Source organism: Xenopus tropicalis, chromosome 2, assembly GCF_000004195.4.
Source record: "Xenopus tropicalis strain Nigerian chromosome 2, UCB_Xtro_10.0, whole genome shotgun sequence".
Taxonomy (NCBI): Eukaryota; Metazoa; Chordata; class Amphibia; order Anura; family Pipidae; genus Xenopus; species Xenopus tropicalis.
In genome coordinates this window covers 64,191,883-64,211,613 of record NC_030678.2, presented here as the reverse complement: position 1 = coordinate 64,211,613, position 19,731 = coordinate 64,191,883, and the positions used below count along the sequence as shown (strand labels likewise).

The 19,731-nt window shown below is 38.7% G+C and overlaps 1 protein-coding gene across 7 annotated transcripts in view; it reads left to right on the top strand.

Annotated features, from left to right (window-relative positions):
- The window catches only part of anks1a (ankyrin repeat and sterile alpha motif domain containing 1A), a 169,969-nt gene that overhangs the window by 98,993 nt on the left and 51,245 nt on the right, over positions 1–19,731 (top strand). For 3 of the 7 annotated variants that reach the window (XM_031895639.1, XM_031895640.1, XM_031895636.1), the window contains 13 exons: positions 905–985; positions 4,430–4,599; positions 4,675–4,764; positions 4,842–4,929; positions 5,103–5,146; positions 5,230–5,353; positions 6,116–6,480; positions 7,620–7,661; positions 7,951–8,017; positions 8,111–8,217; positions 11,991–12,089; positions 15,524–15,664; positions 15,811–15,918. In XM_031895639.1, coding sequence (XP_031751499.1) covers positions 905–985; positions 4,430–4,599; positions 4,675–4,764; positions 4,842–4,929; positions 5,103–5,146; positions 5,230–5,353; positions 6,116–6,480; positions 7,620–7,661; positions 7,951–8,017; positions 8,111–8,217; positions 11,991–12,089; positions 15,524–15,664; positions 15,811–15,918 — 1,526 coding nt within the window. The remainder of the gene's footprint in view (positions 1–904; positions 986–4,429; positions 4,600–4,674; positions 4,765–4,841; positions 4,930–5,102; positions 5,147–5,229; positions 5,354–6,115; positions 6,481–7,619; positions 7,662–7,950; positions 8,018–8,110; positions 8,218–11,990; positions 12,090–15,523; positions 15,665–15,810; positions 15,919–19,731) is intronic. The other 4 variants (XM_031895641.1, NM_001113009.1, XM_031895638.1 and 1 more) reach the window with 3 other exon arrangements.

Below are 19,731 nucleotides of genomic sequence, written 5' to 3'. Positions count from 1 at the left end.
CAGCGCAAAGATGGAAGGAGGAAGGCTCGCTGCAGGTACCCCGGGCTGGTGCTGTTTTCTCCTAACAGGGGCACCAGCCTGGGGTACAAGGTATGCGATTTAAGTCACTTGGGGGTGCCTAACATTTTGGCACCCCCAAGTGACTTAGCCTTTCCTTCTCCTTTAACTCCTCTATAGAATGTAATACATATAGAGGGGGAAGGCCTGCTTTTCTCAACCTTCGCAGGTTTTTAGAAAATTATTATTTAGAAAATAGGCTTTTAGAAATAATTTCCAATAATTTTAAAAATTATTAGTTTATAAAAGGGGTATGTTTTTTTTTTAATAAATCCCACTTACCTTTTTTTTATTGACCCACTTAAGTATCTGGGCCTAATACGCAACTCTTATACCATTGGCTGTCAAATAGGAAGCTTCCATTCTCCCCTTCTCAATTCAATTGAATGTTTCTCTAGTTAATAGCTGTAAAATGTTGTTGTATTGCTATATTGCAGTAGAATGTGCAGTGGCAGAAAAAATCTCATATTTTACAGAATAGCAATACATGTTTTGTAGAAAATTTAAGGCTAAAACTGAGATTTTTTCTGCCACTGTACATTCTACTGCAACATAGCAATACAACAACAGCAAATCATTTTTTATTGGCATGGAATTTGATTGTGCTGTATAACATGTGGAGAATATCCTACTTGTCTGGATTCTACTAGACCATCTTTTTCAGAAAATGTCTATGCACACTTTACAGCAGCACTTTTGATGTATCTGGCTGATTATATTCTGTGCTATGTCGTAAAGTGCCAGTCATATTAAAAAATTTCATAAAGATTACTCTATGGACATCTTGCCCAGTTGAAAGTATTCTCACATACTATATATTTTTTTTTTAATCCCTTTTCCTATTCAGATCACAGCTCAGTAAGAAAAGAACAGAAGCAGATTCCGGTAATGCCTGCACCTTCTTCCCTCGACATAGAAATACAAGGAGGTAATGGCTTTTGGTACAGACTGAAACCATTCATAAGAATGTGGAAGTTATGTGGTCATGTGCACATAAACCTAGTGGAGCAAAGACATTAAAAGAAACCAATACAAGGGTTATTATATATTCACAAAAGAGCAAAGCACATTTTTTTTAGACAATTTGCCATTTTTTATTTATTTATTTATTTTTGCAAGAAATTTTATGGTTGGGGCAAAGTTACACCCAAAAATGCAGCCACATACATACTAACAGTAACAATAACCAGCATGCATTGACTTCAGCAGGTATGCACCAAAACCTGCTCACAGACACTGGCAAATGCTCATGAATTGGCACACAGAATGATTCAAAAATATTTTTACACATAGTGACTTGCAAAACAGGCACTCGGTGACACAAAGATGCAGTGACATAGAAGCAGAGAAAGGGACAAAGTAGATCACGGCATCGGGTAGGTGTTACCAACTTGGCCAAGTTGGTAACCAGAGTATATTAGAGACTTACCTGGGGTCGTTATCACAAGACGAATTATACAGCAACTTATAGTTTAATTGGAGCAAATTTAACACCTACCCAATTCCGTGATCGTTTGATGAATAAAGCATAATTATTTAACATACTTACCACTGTGTCTAATATATCCATCCTCGGGAAAAAAGTAAACCAAATACGTATTTCAATATTGATAAAGTGCCTGATTGATATGGAATTAAATATTCCCTTGGAATTGTGAATAAATTGGGGACAGAAAACGGCAGTTTATTTTCCTAGATAACCGCAACACTTACCTGGCGTTTTGACTATATATGAAATAGAGCACAACTACTGATTGTATTCACTACAATTATTTACCAAGCTCCCACCTTTGGGTAGGAAGCAAAGGAGAAATCAAACCAATAAGTAACATCTTCCACATGTACCTGTGACTTTCTGGACTGTTTTTTCAAATTTTTCCTTTGATTAGCTACACCAGTGCTGTCCAACTTCTGTGGTGCTGAGGGCCGGAATTTCTCTAGCATACATAGTGGAGGGCAGCTAATGGAAGCCAGTTTGACCACTCCCCTTTTTAAACCACACCCACTTTAAACCACACTCATGTTTTCACAAGAGCTTTTAAGACTATGCCCACATTAACGGTAGTAGTGCAGCATAAACCCAAATGGTTGGTGCTCACTGTAGGAATATCACCCATCATTCATATGTGAAAAAATTATATTATGTCATATTAAGACATACCCTTACATCTGTATGCCTCCTACTCCTCTGTGGATAGCACAGCAACCCCCAGCTCATACTTACATACCTTAGGGACCATTTAATGGCTATATCCAACTGCTAACAAACCCCCAGAACAAACCCCTGCCAGGTTCACCTCCAACACACAGCATAGGGCAGGCAGAGTATGGCACACACTGGCAGCATAGGGCAGGCAGAGTATGGCACACACAGGCAGTACTCTTCCTGCACTATGCTGCCTGTGTGTGCCATATCTGTATGCCCTATGCTACCTGTGTGTGTGCCATACTCTGCATGCCCTACCCTGCGTGTGTGTCATACTCTGCCTGCCCTACTCCACCTGTGTGTGCCATACTCTCCCTGCCCTATGCTGCCTGTGTGTGCCATACTCTCCCTGCCCTATGCTGCCTGTGTGTGCCATACTCTCCCTGCCCTATGCTGCCTGTGTGTGCCATACTCTCCCTGCCCTATGCTGCCTGTGTGTGCCATACTCTGCCTGCCCTACTCCACCTGTGTGTGCCATACTCTGCCTGCCCTACTCCACCTGTGTGTGCCATACTCTGCCTGCCCTACTCCACCTATGTGTGCCATACTCTGCCTGCCCTACTCCACCTGTGTGTGCCTTACTCTGCCTGCCCTACTCCACCTGTGTGTGCCATATTCTGCCTGCCCTTATCTGCCTCCATGTGCCATACAGGGCAGGTAGTACACACAATGCTGGCACTGTGTGAACAGGCAAACAAAGTGTGTGATTACAGCCTGAGCCTGAGGTGTGAACACTGCAGGGGGTGAAAGGTGTGAACAGTACAGGGGATTACATATTTAAACAATACAGGGGGATTACAGTCTGAATCTGAGGTGTGAGCCATGCAGTTAATCTCAATTCTGATACCATTTAAATCTTACACAAAGGTAAGCCATCAAAGCAGCCAGACAGGAGGGGGGGCACACAGAGGGGGGTTGCGGGCCGTCAGTTGAACAGCACTGAGCTACACTAAAGTAGACACTCACATTTAAGGTAATTTGCAACATAGTAACAGAACCCGTGGTCACTGGCTATAGTTTAGTCAGATACAGCCCGCAATTAGGTATAGGGTTACTTTTGTTTTTATGTTTCCTTCCTTCTTCTTTTTCTGTTGTTGGATTTTAACAATTGTGGATTTTAACGTAAATAAAATAAAAGTTTATTTTAAAGGAACAGTAACACCAAAAAATAAAAGAGCTTTAAAGTAATAAAAATATAATGCACTGTTGCCCTGCACTGGTAAAACTAGTGTGTTTGCTACAGTAACACTACTATACTTTATATAATAAGCTGCTGTGTAGCCACGGGGGCAGCCATTCAAGCTGGAAAAAAGGAGAAAAGGCACAGGTTACATAGCAGGTAACAGATAAGCTCTGTAGAATACAATAGTGTTTTATCTGTTATCTGCTATGTGCCTTTTCTCCTTTGAATGGCTGCCTCCATGGCTACATAGCAGCTTATTTATATAAATTATAGTAGACTTTCTGAAGTAAACACACAACTTTTACCAGTGCAGGGCAGCAGCACAATATATTTTAGTTACTTTTATACACTTTCATTTTTTGGTGTTACTGTTCCTTTAATGTCCAGCAGGTGTGTCTAGACTTTAGGTGTTTTCACGACTTTTGATTTACACAATACTAGGTCTTTTTTTTTTTTTTGCAGGCTAAGAGAATCAGAACCACTGATATTGGTTTGTAAATACATAGTCATGTTTTTTATGGCAAAGATCCACTTTGCTCTGCAGGCGTATTTTTGTGTTCCCATTCCCTTAGGCTCACAGTGTAATAAAACCTTTTCATTATATAATGGATTGTGGAACTAGAAGTCTCTCTATTCATCTATATACAACACTCTTAATTAGTAGGTGCACACAATTTGTTTATTTTTTGCAAATTTATATCTGCAAAATAAGGTTCACTGCATCCCTAACTTCTTAGGTGCAAGAAGCAACCAACATCATAATTTGCAAATAACATAAAGACCATTAAACTATTTTAGCTACAGGCCAATTTAACAGCTCCTTCATGGTTTAAAATTAAAGGGGATAATACATTATTTTTTTTGTTTTTCTATTTTATTCGACAGTTTTTGGTATAAGTGCTTCATGAAATAATATTCATAGTTCTTCCTTCTCTGTATGTTTAGAAATGTCTCTCTCTCACTCTACACTTTCTGCTTAATAGGGGGTATTTCTAGAGCCCTCGTGGATATTCAGTTGGATTTGGATAACCTATCTCAAACGGAATCTCCATATGAAGCGCTCTTCAATGCCTCATCCTGCCATTCCCTTGACAGCATCTGCAGTGAACGTTCATCTGATTCACTTAGCTATGAAGCTGCAGGAGCACGTCGTGTAAGTCTTTCATGTGTGTCTTTTGTTTACAATGTCCCTATTTAGCCTTATTGTATTATTTATATTTAATGACAGAAGGAACGGCCACCTCCACCAGCAAAACCTCCACCAGAAGAAGATGAAGAATTAGAGAGTAGTAGAGAGAGAGGTGTTACTGTTAGTGAGGTGAGATGTGCTTTACTATCTGTACAACCTATTATTTTCAGTTTGCTTTTTTTCCCTCAAAATGTTTTTTTTCCTAGACATTAATCAGTGCACAGATTTGCCAGGAGGAGGAGAATCCCTACGAACTGCTAGTTACAGCAGAAACTAAAAGACTGGACAGCAGAGGTAGGAGTATGTTCTTGAGACAATATATTTGTATAACGCTATGTATGAACAGATTGTCTTTAGCACAGGTATTACTTTTGCAAAAATGTTATCTAAAAGAGTAGTTAGTGAGCTGTATAAGCATGACAGTAAATAAACTGCATGGTTTATTGATGGCAATTTTCTGTGCTCAGGAGAACGACACCTACAAGAAATTTGTTGCATCTCTCAACCTCAGGTGAGGTGTCTGAGTTTATAGTTTATAGTTATGGCTATCATGCATATTAACTAACATTTCTGACCTTTGTTTTATAAATTCAGGTCAGACCTCGTCACAATGCGCCTCCCCAAGACCAAGTAAGGTCTTCTTTAAACCGTCATGGTTCATCTGATCTTTCCAGTGGCCATTCTGAAGGGGAATCCCATGGCTCAGAGAGACCTAATAGTAAGACTTGTTCTCCCATATCCATATGGAGTTTTGAAATTTGAATTTGTCTTAAGCCCTTGCAGCATATTTTACTCCACAACGTCAGCCTTGTGCTGCTATCACAACAGCAATTTATAAATGTCATAGCCAGGCATTTGAATGTCTGTCTTTTATCAACCTCATCTGCTCTGTTACAATAATATTCAAACTTTTTTATACTCACTTTTTGTCTAAGTGAAATCCAGGGAAAGGTGGAAGCACCCATCGGAAGCCACCCCAGTTTGCCTAAGGGAGGGTTAAATAATCCTTTTTTACTCGAAAAATGCAATTGGATAGGTCCCTTGATCTCCTTTCTTCTTATCTGAAAGGATGATCTCTCATCCTCTGGAAGGATCTACTGGTGAATAAGGTTAATGTCCTACGGGGAGATTAGCCACCCACGATAAATCTTTGCTATCATTTGCTACTAATCTCCCTGAAATTCTTTCCCACTGGTAACCCATGAGCTTCACGAGGAAATTTCAGATGATTTAGCGATGCATATGGCTTCCCACCATTATTGCCGGTGGGAAGGCTTTTAGGTAAGATTAGTCACCCGCAGTAGCCAAAATTTATCGCGGGCAACTAATCTTCCCATGGGACATTAACCTAAGGCCTCAACTAGTTTATTGATGGTCCCCTTGTATATTTATGTATAGTTATCATATCTCCTCTTAAGCACTTCTTCTCTTTCTCAACATTTTCCTCTTAAAATTTTTTTTTTTTTTTAAATCATCTCAGGTGGGCAGCGGAGAAGCAGTTCAGGAGGCTGGAGTTTAGCTTCTGCAGATAGTTGTGACTCTCATATGCTACAGCACTTTTCAGGTCTTCTTCATGGTTCCTCACCAGTATGTGAGACGAAGGATCCCCCACTGGCTTGTGAACCTTCAAGTATAGAGGGCTGCAGTAATGGTGCTGTTGCCCACATGGAGCTTCCTCTACGACGGAGTCTGTCCAAGTCTGACTCAGATCTTTTAACTTGCTCCCCACCATCTGGCACTAATGGTGATGACTGGAATCGCAGTGAATCTCTCACAAACTGCTCAACTGTGGCAGGCAAAAGAAGTCTTGAAAAATCACCGTCTTTTACATCAGAGTGGGATGAGGTAAGGGCTTATATAATTACAGATGATGGAAATGAAATAAGTGGTAGGAAAGTATTTGACTTCTTGAACAGTAATCAACACAATATTCTAATATTTAAATGAATAGAGAAGGGATATGGTGGGTTATTGGTTGCCATATGTTTAAACTTATGTTGTGGTAAGATTACTGAACGGAAAGAGACTTTAAAGGAACAGTAACACCAAAAAATTCAAGTGTATTAAAGAAATTCCAATATAATGTACTGCTGCCCTGCACTGGTACAACGGGTGTGTTTGCCTCAGAAACACTAATATGGTTTATATAAAGAATGCAGCTATGTAGCCATGGGGGCAGCCATTCAAAGGAGAAAAGGCACAGGCACTTAGCAGATAACAGATAAAACACTATTGTATTCTACAGAGCTTATCCGTTATCTGCTATGTAACCTGTGCCTTTTCTCCTTTTTTCCAGCCTGAATGGCTGCCCCCGGGGCTACACAGTAGCTTATTATATATAAACTATAGTAGAGTTACTGTAGCAAACACACAACTTTTACCAGTGCAGGGCAACAGTACATTATATTTCATTTACTTTAAAAATCTTTCATTTTTTTGGTGTTACTGTTCCTTTAAAGAGAAAAAATACCACCTTTTTGACTCATTTGAGAGCTCATTTGTTAGTCATAAGTTAGTCTTAAGTAAAAAAACAAAACAAAAACAAACAAACTTTTGAATAAATGTGCATTAACATTATCTGACCTTCCAAAAATAAATGCAGATTTTTTTTTTTATTTTTACACAGACATCCACAGATTTGTGCACACCATTATAGTCTGTGTTTGTCCTCAGAGACAGAATATCATATTTTTATTTCAAAATGTTAAATCAGGTAAAAATGTACTTTGCTGTAGGTTCAGATGGTGTTTATGCACCTTTTTTTTTAATACATAAATTCAAGTAAATGAGCTTGTGTCAAAAAGGGGAATAAATTAAAAGGTATAGTAGTAAAATCATTTTATATACATTGTTCTGGGTGCAAGCATATATTTTCAAATATATTGTTGTACCATTTGTGAATGTTCATTTGAAAGGTTTGACTTTATTAGGTCATTTATATACAGATAAATGTATAAAAACATCTGACAATGCCACTTTTCCAGCAGCATCACCTGTGGGCCCCTACAACCACCCCCAAACAACATGTAAGAAAGGACAAATCAGTTGGCGGTGGGGACAGAATGGGCAGGTTGTGGCTAGCTTGGATTACTTTATTGTTTAAAGCTTGCTTGGTGATCCTTTCTATTTTTTTGTTTTATAATTTAAGCTGGTGGAGGGTCTCTGTTTAGTTTGAGTAAATATAATTTCTAGTTTTAAAAATGTAGTTATGTTGCTATAATCTTGCAGTAACATACAATGAGGCAGGTGACAAAATTAATGCATGTTTAGTTTGGAGTTGTTACAGTAAAACTGCATAATCATCCTCTCTTACAGATTGATAAGATAATGAGCTCAATAGGACAGGGCATAGAGTTCTCACAGGAGCAGCAATTTATAACAGGTATATAATAAAAGGGAAAATGGTGGAGGGCACCAGGGTATTAATAAGATATGGTAACTAATAATAAAATATTTTCATTATTCTCCTGTATAGGATCTTATGTTCCAGAGCAAAGTGTTGCCCAGTGGTTAAAATCTATTGGACTTCTGCAGTATGAAAGCAAACTAGTACTGAATGGCTTTGATGATGTTCGCTTCTTGGTGAGTAGAAGATTTGCTTATCCACCCATTGCGTTTGTGGCCAATAAGACAGAAATCGTTTTTTACCATAGATACTTAAACAGCTAAACCATAGATGCACATGCTATTATGCTGAAGTGTATTCAAATGTACACCTCTGAGTCACTTCTTTGTATCTTTTGAATTTTGTCAGATTTTATTCTCGTCACCTCTTCTGTATTTTTTACAACATATTTTCCTTATGCTAATTACTAATAGTAAAAGAAAGTATTTCACAGTTAAAATGTGAAGTACGAAACAGAAGTGCACAGTGGCTGATTTACAGCTAGTCCACAACAAAGAGATTGGTATAGGGAGAAGGAGATTTGATTTTTTTTTTTTTTTTTTTTTATATAGAGGACCTGGTTGATTTTTCTATTGGCTACACAATTTGTTTTACCAGGGTTAAACTGCATCTAAATCAGGCCTCTCCAGCTGGAGGCCACAGGCCTGGATGGTGTGGATGGTTTTTAGCAACTGTGAAAATAGTGTTTAGCAAAAGAGTTGGATAATGTTCTGATTTGACATTTTGGGTTTAATAACCCACCCCTAAGCAAATTAAAAAGGCTTCAGGCACGGTTTTTTTTCTTTGCTTTCACCAAATCAGCTAGCAAGTAGGCAGGTTTTATTTAGACTGAGAAGCTGATGTTTTTTAACTGAATTTACTATGTTATCATTATTTATACATCTGACCCTTCTTACAAGACTATAGTAATCCTTACATTTTTTTTTATCATGGATGACGTTATGAAGCAGTTATAGCTGTCTAATGCTGCACTTTAGAAAGCCAATGCTGACCAGTGAGAGACAAATGTCGCTCAGCAGCAGGTACAAGAGCAAGTAGAAGCCCAACATAAGGAGTACTTACAGCATTGACAATGACCATATTTTAGAACCTGCAAAGGCGGAAGGGTAGGTCCTGAAAGGATCAGTCCAACAATTGGCCTTGACATCACACTACCTGAAGGCATATCTCACCACTTTTGAGCGGACTGCTGAAAGAAAAGGTTTGCCTAAGGCTCAGTAGACAGTACTCAGGCTTTCCCTGTTAACAGGTGAAACCTATTTTGACCTTGACCCTGTCACTGTCAAGGAGTACAAGAATCTGGTAAGAGATTATGGCTTTTGCTGGGTGTTAACCTTGGCAGCTTTGCCCAGCTCAAGTGTACAACTATGCTTATTGCCCAGGCAAGCCTCCACACTCTTGTGTGAAGTGTTTGATATGATCCTCAAGGGAAGAAAGTGGTTACAGCCAGCATCCCTTACCAGACCAGAAACCTGTTTCAGAGGGAAGTGCTGAATTGCTATCTGAGTTCCCTTTTCGGAAATGCTGACCCATGGGGACAGTTGGCCAGCTTGTGCAATTAGTGGAAAGGTTTTTTGCAGCTAAGAACTTTGTTACTTCTCCCACATTCCTTTGGGAGCCACATCTGAAAAGGCTTTTTCCCCTGTCAATTGATAAAACTGTTTATGGGGGGAGATGGGTGGTGGTAGATCAGCCTAGATTTTCAGCCCAAAGCCTGGAGACTGGCAGTCTAGGACTGGAAAGTCTGTGACTCTTAATAAGTTTGATTCAGAATTCATTGTGATGATTTAGATCATATTGCTGCAAGTTTCCTCTTAACTTGCAGTGTGATTTCATGTATTGCTAGATTCAGGTAGTCAAGTCCCTTTGGTGAAAATGGATGCAGTAGACCCTGTAAGATGCCATTCTAAAAGGGTTACTGGGGTGTATATCCATGGTGATATGAAGCACTATTAACTGATGCTTTTTGAAAAACATGTTTTCCTGTGACAGTATTCCTTTAATGATTAGGTTACCCCTTCTGTGTAACAAAGGAACTTTGTAAATTGTCTAAAATGTCCCACTTGTGAACCTCTATGCACCACCCTTAGACAGATGGTCTGTTAAAACGGTTTAAAGGAACAGTAACTTCAAAAAATTAAAGTGGTTTAAAGTAATTAAAATATGTGCTGTTGCTCTGCAAAAAACTGGTGTTTTTTGCTACAGAAAAGCTACTATATAAATAAGCTGCTGTGTAGCCATGGGGGCAGCCATTCAAGCTGGAAAAAAGGAGAAAAGGCACAGGTTAGATAGCAGATAACTAGTAGATAAGCCCCATATAATGAGGGTTTGTCTGTTATCTGCTAAGTAGCCTGTGCCTTTTCTCCTTTGAATGGCTGCCCCCATTGCTACACAGCAGCTTACTTATATAAACTATAGTAGTCATTCTGAGGCAAACACACCAGTTGTAGCAATGCAGGGCAACAGTACATTATATTGTAATTACTTTTATACACTTTCATTTTTTGGTGTTACTGTTCCTTTAAGAAGATCTTGAAAAGTAGGCTAAAAAAGGTAGTGGGCACGTTCTACTACCGTATCTTTTTGCCATTAGGGAAGTTCTCCAGTCTTCCACAGGTTATTTCCCTTTTGCGTTACTCTATAGGAGACATCCTAGAGGGTTCTCAGGTGTAGCAAGGGATTCTTTGGAGGTAGCTGTGACAACCCAAAGAAGTGTATTTAATTAATTATGCCCATTGTAAAAGAACACCTGGTCAAGCCCAGGTTGCCAAACAAAGAATATACAATTGTAATATAGATGTTTTCTTACCTGTGGACAGAGTACTGGCCTTGGTACCTATGGTTTTGTAAGTTCCTTGCAAAATGACCATTGAAGTCATTGAGGGTTGTAGAAGTAAATTACAGGGTTTGCCAACCTGGAAAATTTGAAGTTAATTTACTTAAACCCTGGAAACACAGGATGATGTCATTGGCTGTAACTCGTGACACTCCTCTGGTCCCCTAATTTACCAGTACGGAAACTTTGTCTACCTCCCAATAACAAGAGTTAAAAGCGTTCATCATGAGAAATAGGGACATTTTCGCTGACCTTCCAAGAAAGACCTCTGTTACTTAATATGATATTGTCATTGAGCCAGGGGTTTGAATAAAACTCAAACACTATAGGTTTCCCAAAGCCAGACAGAAGGCTACGGTTGATGAAATGGAAAAAATACTCAAGTTCAAGGTGACTGAGTAGCCAAGTAGTCACTGGTGCAACCAAATAGTGCTTGTTCCCAAACCAGACAGTAGTTGGTTTAAATACTTTCGTAAGCTTAATTCTATCAAGAGGTTCAACACTAAGAACTTTATTGGTCTGCAGTTTTGGAGATCAGTTCCAACCTGCATTAGCTGCAAGGAGTTTACAACCCCAAAAAATTGATGCCCATATTTTAATTACTATTTTCTATTTTTTTAAGAAATTTCCTGTTTTTAAAAGTCTTGCAATTTTTCAATTCGTCTTCATTATTTATGTCTTAGTTTTTATTTGCCACCTTCTTCAAACTCTTTGAAGCATTCAAATGGGGGTCACTGACCCCAGCAGCCAAAAACTATTGCTCAGCAAGGCCACAGTGTTGTTGTTGTTGTTACTTTTTTAAACTTATTTTTCTATTCAGGTCTCCTCCCTCTCATAAATCAGTCTCTCTCAAACCACTCCCTAGTTGCTAAGGTATTTTGGACCCTAGTAACCAGATAGTTGTTAAACATCGGAATGGGAGAGTTGCTCAACAAAAATTGATATCATTGATATCACATTTCACCTTCCATATTTATAATTCCTATGTTTATTATTATGTTTAATATTATACCTAATATATTCTTACTATAGTTAAGGTAGATAACAGATTTGCCAGCACTAACAAACAGTCCTAGTTAACAATACAAATGTTCTAAATGTGAATTATTACAGGCAGATACGATGATGGATGATCAAGATCTCCTAGATATTGGTATCACAGACCTACAACATCGACACCAGATTTTGCGGTTAGCTCAGTCGCTGCCAAAGGTGAGAGAAAAAACTAAATATTTATCCATTTGAGGGCTCTATAAAGTTACTAGTTTACATAACTACATTGTAATGTGGCTTACAGGCTTATACCATTTAACAAACCCTTTGTATGGAATAAGTTAGCATCACTGTGAGTAGGTTTATAGAGGGGCTAATTTTACAGATTAATTAACACAGATGCTTAATTGTAGTTTCGTTTTTCCATACCAAGGAATTTTAGTCTTACTTCTCTATTGTGTAGTGCAGGGGTCTCAAACTCGCGGGCCATTTGCGGCCCTCAGTACAGTATTTTGTGGCCCGCACCAACGCCTTCTCAAAAGCAATGAATGGATCACGATTTTTATTGCGATTCAAGGGATAATGCAAGGCACGGCGGGCGGGAGCTGCTGATTGCGGAAATGACGTTATGCCATCATAACAGTTATTATGGGAAGACGTTCTGTGTGCACAATTAGCTCCTTAGCAGCTAATTGTGCACAGAGAACATCTTCCCATAATAACTGTTATGATGGCATAACGTCATTTCCGCAATCAGCAGCTCCCGCCGTGCCTTGCATTATCCCTTGAAAGCCAATTTTTTGTGAAATCCCTTATGCGGCCCAGCCTCATCCTGACTTTGCCTCCTGCGGCCCCCAGGTAAATTGAGTTTGAGCCCCCTGGTGTAGTGAACTGATAAAACATAGTTTTAATTGGTCGCTATTGGCAACTGCACCGTTAGTTAGTTAGTTAGTAGCAATAGATAGCTATTTTACCATTGTAGTTAAGTAAGTGTAGATATGTTATAATTTTTCCACCCAAACTCATGGTATCACTGTCATTTTGTGTTTCTGTTAAATAATATGTTTTATCTCCAATATTATTTGAGTTCTATTCTAATTGCCCAGTCAGCAAACTAAACATGGAAAGGGTGATTGTCAGTACATTTTCTAGTAACTTGATAAGGAGACTGTTGTCTGCTCTACTGCTGGATAATTGCTAAAGCTGGTGGAGGAAGGGATAGATAGTTGAGTTTGACAGCTCTGTGCTACCCGTGGGTATCAAACCACCTGAAAATAGCTTCCCCTTTATTAACATTTGGATTACCATATGTAAAACTCATTACACGCAGCAATCTGGCTTAAAGGAGAAGGAAAGGTATAATCACAGGGGGGGTACCAAAATGTAAGTTATTGTAATCTCTTACCTTATAGCCCGGGTTGGTGCCCCTGTTGAGAGGAAACTGCACCAGGAAACTTATTTGAAAAATAAAAAAATGGCATGCCTTAGGTCTGATTTTAAAGTTAAAGATACAAGAAAACATGTTTGCACTTAAAAATTACAGGATTCTGCTGGATGAGTGCTAAAAAAAAAAACTTTTCCGCTTGACAGTATCACTTTATACTGCAGCTCACCACTCCTTGCATAAGCAAGAAAATGGTTTAAGAAAACTAAAACAAAACTCTTATTAGCCCACTCTAAAAGTAGGCTATCCCACTATTTCCATACATTCTTTTTGTACCAAGGGCTGTTTTTGGTATTTATTTTTTATGCACTAAGTTTCATGTTCGTATTGCATTCTGTGAACCTAAGTCATATAGAAGGATTTTTGCAAACAAACCATATGACACTGTTTAGTAGACTAAGTGCTACAGGCTGACCAGCTGGGTCTGAATAGCCTCAGCTAATGCTAGACCAGTCGTAGGGCATATATTTTCGGCAAGCTGAAAAACGCCTCCTACTTGTGCCTGCACCCGAATGAATGGAATATGCTCGGATGTAGGCACATGTAGCAGAAATACGCATAAAAACACAAGACTTTCAAACTCACGTTTTTATGCGTATTTCCGCTACATGTGTCTGCACCCAAGTGTATTCCATTCATTCGGGTGCAGGCACAAGTAGGAGGCGTAGGGCGGTATTTTCGGCAAGCGTATTACCGCTGTCTACCGCAGTGTAACCTGTTCATTCAAAGAGTGTGAATAAATACCATTTTTATATGCTGAAATCCAGCTACAAAACAGATCTTTTTCTGCATCATTTGAAATCCTAGCAGAGGAGGAGGTAGTAAAACGATGTTACAAATTGTAACAACTTCTCCACAGCTTATAGACGGCAGTCAGGAACTACGTAACCCACAATGCATTGCCCTTTTAGCGAGTCTTTCCCCTAGCACAGCAGAGCCTCTTTCATTGAGGTGCAATCCATCACATTTAGCCAGGCCTCTGTTTCTGATTTTATTTTGCAAGCCACATATACCATTGATGTGTGGATCCCAGGAGGGCAAATCCTTTGCCCCCCAGGCAGTTTTGTATTTAATGCCATAGGGTTCTGCAGTGGTCGCCTTTCGGCACCTGGCACAATTTCATGTCGCCACAAACATGATAAAAGTGCCCTTGTGATTTTAACTTAAGTTACTATCATCTGAAAACCTCTGGAAAACCTCAAGGGAGTGCTTGTCAAGTGATATTCACTTTTAACGCTGTAGGGGGCTGCTTCCAGCATTTTGTGCCAGTGAGTAATTTTTGAGCAATAATTGATTAATTAAACTTCACTTTAGTTTTGTTTTTCCTGGCACCACGCTGCTTTGTACAGACTTATAAGTTACTATGGGGTTACTGTACTCCTTGCAGATACTATGTTAATTATGTAGGTTCTCACTTCAGTCCATCTGTCCCTCACCATAGATGCGCGGCTGCTACTTTATTTTTATGTTCCAAATTATGGGTTTGTTAAACAAAAAATAACTTTTTGCTAAATTAAAGAAAATATGTAATTGTAATCAACTTTCTATAATATATTACAACATGTAAAGTGCAAGCCTTTATATTTTTTAGATGTGATGTTTTTTCCTCCAGAATTAATTTTCAGGCTAAAGTAAAACCTTTTTATTTGTTATTTCAGTATTATCCCAAGTTTAGTAAGGGCTTTACTTTACAGCAACAAATTACATTTTTTTATCTTGATTACAGTATTCAATTGAATTACATTCTGATGCTACAATCAAGATTTATAGAAACTTACAACTAGATTTGTAGAAAGTACCAGCTGCCATTTGTCAAGTAAGAAAGAGCCCAACCCCATCTCTGCCTTATGTTGTTTTCTATATATTTTTCTTTTGGGCTCCACCATTGGAACCTTTCTCCTTTTTTATTTTTAGAGCACATTCATGTGCACCTTTTAAGATTGCAGGATGCTTACGTGAATATACTGTAAGCACCGTGTATTTCAAGGGAAAAGTCTGTGCTGTAGGAACCCTAAAGGGCAAGTGGATCTATATTGATCGCTCTTATTTATATTGCAGGAGTGGGAAGCAGCATAGTGACGTTTTTACATAATGTTATGTGTATTTAAATATGTTAAGCACCGCTAGATCTAATTTTCTAATTTGTATTTTTTTCCAAAGTGCGATTGTTAAATGTTCGTTGTGCTAAATTAGTATACTCTTTTTCTAGCCACCTGTACTGTCAGCGGACCTCTCTGTACCCTCATGGCTACGTTCTCTTGCTCTACATCAGTATGCTCCAAACTTTATTAGTAGTGGCTACTCTTCAATGGAAACACTTCGGAATTTATGGGAGCTTGAGATTGTAAACGTGAGCTTTGATTTTACTTTTATTGTTGAAATATGGCTTTGCATAGAATTTATCTGTCTCATTTCTGTGTTGTCATCTTATTTTATTCCACCTTCTTTTTTCTTTTACATTTCTCCTCAAATGTCTTTCCTTTCCTTATCACTTAGGTACTGAAAGTAAATCTGCTGGGCCACAGAAAGAGGATATTAGCCTCATTGGCTGAGAGGCCATATGAAGATCCTCCACAGAAACCACCTCGATTCTCACAACTCAGGGTAATTGTGCCTTCAAGCTAATTTCACATTGAGACTGGACTGGCCATTTCAATGGTACATTATTCTGTCATGTGCTGTTTAATATTTATATTGTATATACACTGTATATACTGTATAACTGACAACAGCCCTAAGTATGAGCTGTGAATCGGCTGGTCAGTAAACTGTTGATGGCATCTTAGGATGCTCTTATTGTCACTGATGGTGGCATTGAACAGGTACAGAATCTCATAATTTTAGCCCAGTTCTTTGTCGAAATTTAGATCCTATTTATACCATAATACTTTTGCACTTATTATCTGAACATTTTTATTTCAGAGTTTGATAAATGTGAAATTCATAAAATACTCTACAGTTTACTTTTTTTTTTATTATTGGTAATCAATGTTGACATAGTCAATGTAGTCATATGAAAAAGTTTGGGAACCCCTCTCAGCCTGCATAATAATTTACTCCACTTTCAACAAAAAAGATAAGTGGTATGTCTTTCATTTCCCAGGAACATCTGAGTACTGGGGTGTTTTCTGAACAAAGATTTGAAGCAGTATTTAGTTGTATGTAATTAAATCAAATGTGAAAAACTGGCTGTGCAAAAATGTGGGTACCCTTGTAATTTTGCTAATTTGAATGTAACTGCTCAATACTGATTACTGGCAAAACCAAATTTGTTGTATTAGTTTATTAATCCTTGAACTTTATAGGCAGGTGTGTCCAATCATGAGAAAAGGTATTTAAGGTGGCCAGTTGCAAGCTGTGCTTCTGTTTGACTCTCATCTAAAGAGTGACAGCATGGGATCCTCAAAGCCACTCTCAAAAGATCTGAAAACAAATATTGTTTAGCATCATGGTTTAGGGGAAGGCTAGAAAAAGCTATCTCAGAGGTTTAAACTGTCAGTTTCAACTGTAAGGAATGGAATCAGGAAATGGAAGGTCACAGGGCACAGTTGCTGTAAAACCCAGGTCTGGCAGGCCATGAAAAATACAGGAGTGGCAAATACGGAGACAACCCAAAGAAAACCTCCAAAGACCTGCAAGAACATCTTGCTACAGATGGTGTATCTGTACATCATTCTACAGTTCAGCTCAATTTGCACAAAGAACATCTGTATGGCAGAGTGATGAGAATGAAGCCCTCTCTGCACCCATGCCACAAACAGTTGCTTGTTATGTGCAAAAGCTCACTTAGACAAGCCAGAGTCATTTTGGAACAAAGTACTTTGGACTGATGAGGCAAAAAATTAGTTATTTGGCTATAACAAAAAATGTTTTGTATGGTGGAAGAAGAACACCGCATTCCAAGAAAAACACCCACTTCCTACTGTCAAATTTGGTGGAGGTCCCATCATGTTGTGGTGCTGTGTGGCTAGTTAAGGGACTGGGACCCTTGTTAAAGTCGAGGGTCGGATGAATTCAACCCAATATCAACAAGTTATGCAGGGGCTGGATATTCCAACAAGACAATAACCCTAAACACAGTTTGAAATCTACAAAGGCATTTATGCAGAGGTAGAAGTAAAATATTCTGAAATGACAATCACAGTCCCCCAACTTGAATATCATCAAAAATCTATGGGATGATTTGAAGCGGCTGTCCATGCTCAGCAGCCATCAAACTTAACTGAACTAAAGATATTTTTTTTATGGACAAATTGTCAAAAATGCCGCCATCCAGAATCCAGACACTCTTCAAAGGCTATAGGAGGCGTCTAGAGACTGTTATATTTGCAAAAGCAGGCTCAACTAAGTATTGATGTAATATTTCAATCTGGGTGCCCAAATTTATGCACGTCTGCATATTTTCTGATGATCCAATAAACTGTCACTGCTGAAATACTACTGTTTCCATAAGGCATGTTATATATTTAAATGAAGTTGGTACTTTGAAAGCTCAGGCAATAATAACCTAACACCAAAGAATTAAGAGGAGTTCCCAAACTTTTTCAAATGAGCATTCTCTTACAACATGACAAATGTGAATAACATCAGCAGGTAATACACCCCCATGTGTCATCGGCCTAAAATCTAGATCAGTGGTACCCAACCAGTGGCTCGTGAGCAACATGTTGCTCTCCATCCCCCTTCGATGTTGCTCACAGTGGTGTTAACCCTTTCCCTGCCAACAACGTAGATACTACGTTGTTTTAAAAAAAGCAGTTATCTGCCAACAACGTAGTACCTACGTTATTGGTGCAAATGCAATTCTCTCTGCACCGGCGGCTTTTTTTTTACCCCTTTGTCTTTAGTTTTTTTCCCTAAAAACTGTTAATTTTGACAGCGTGACTATTGGATCACATATTCTGACCACTAATTATGCTGTCATGTGACTTATTTTGTTGTTTCATTGATTTGCACAATTTTTGTGGTTTTATTACATTTTTATCACAAGTTGTTGTCACAAGTTGTTGAGGAGCCAACCAGGAACCATGCTATACTAGATCTAGTGATCTCTAATGACCCAGAACGTATAGCAAATGTGCAAGTGGTTGAACCCCTGGGCAATAGTGACCATAATGTTATTTCATTTGATGTTTGGTGCAGGAAACAAATTTACACGGGGGCAACAAAGACACTGAATTTTAGAAAGGCAAATTTTAGCTCCTTAAGGGCAGCGCTTCAGGGCATAGATTGGGGCATTATGTTTTCTGATAAAAACACAGAGCAGAAATGGTTGTCATTTAAAATGATATTAAATCATTACTGTTCTCAATTTATTCCATTAATAAGAAAAAGTAGAAGTGTTAAGAATCAACCTATGTGGCTTAACTCTGAGGTAAAGAAGTTAATAGGGAGAAAAAGGAAAGCTTTTAAGAAATATAAGTCAGAGGGGACAGTAGATGTGTTTAATGATTATAAACACTATAACAAGTGTTGTAAAACAGCAATCCGGAAGGCAAAGATAGAAAATGAGGAGCGCATCGCGGCCGAGGCCAAGACTAACCCCAAAAAGTTTAAGTATATTAATAGTAAAAAAAATGCAGGTTGAGGGTGTGGCCCCATTGAGTTATAATAACAATATGGTTACAGCGGATACAGAAAAGGCAGATGTGTTTAACCAGTTCTTTTCTTCTGTGTATACAGTAGAGGAGCCAGTGGGCCAAGTCCCACCCAATAGCTGCACTGTTGCCTCAGCTCCAACTACACAGTGGTTGGCACAGGATATGGTGCTTAAAGGGTTACACACGATAAATGTTTGCTGGAAGAAATAAGAGGAGTGTGAAATGTTACCTTTACAGATTTCAGCTGAAACTTGCTTGTAAAGACGCAAGCATTTTCTACTTTTTAACACATGCTAACCTGTAACTCTAATTGCTTAATTACCCTGTCCCATCACTCCTCATTTTTTCACCATCTTTCCCCAGCTTCCCAGGCATTCCCTGTGGCTTTTCTTTCTGCCGAAAGGGCAAGGGATACCTGGGAAGCTGGGGTATCGCTCCAACTTGCAGCTCAGCAGTAAAGTGTGACTAAAGTTCATCAGAGCAGAGATCACATGGCTGTGGAACCCTGGAAATCGAAGAATATGGCTAGCCCCATGGGAAATTTAAAAATTAAATGTAAAAACAGATTTCAATGCAGGATTTTGCTGGAGAAGCTCTATTAACTAATGTGTTTTGGAAAAAAGCATGTTTTGACAGTATTCTTTTAAACACAAACGACTGCTTTCTAAGCTAAGGTCTATTGGTCTTAGTGAAGTCATTTGCACATGGATAGAAAACTGGCTACAGGATCGGGTACAGAGGGTGGTTGTTAATGGTACATTCTCTACTTGGAGTAAGGTTCTCAGTGGGGTCCCTCAGGGTTCTGTACTGGGTCTAC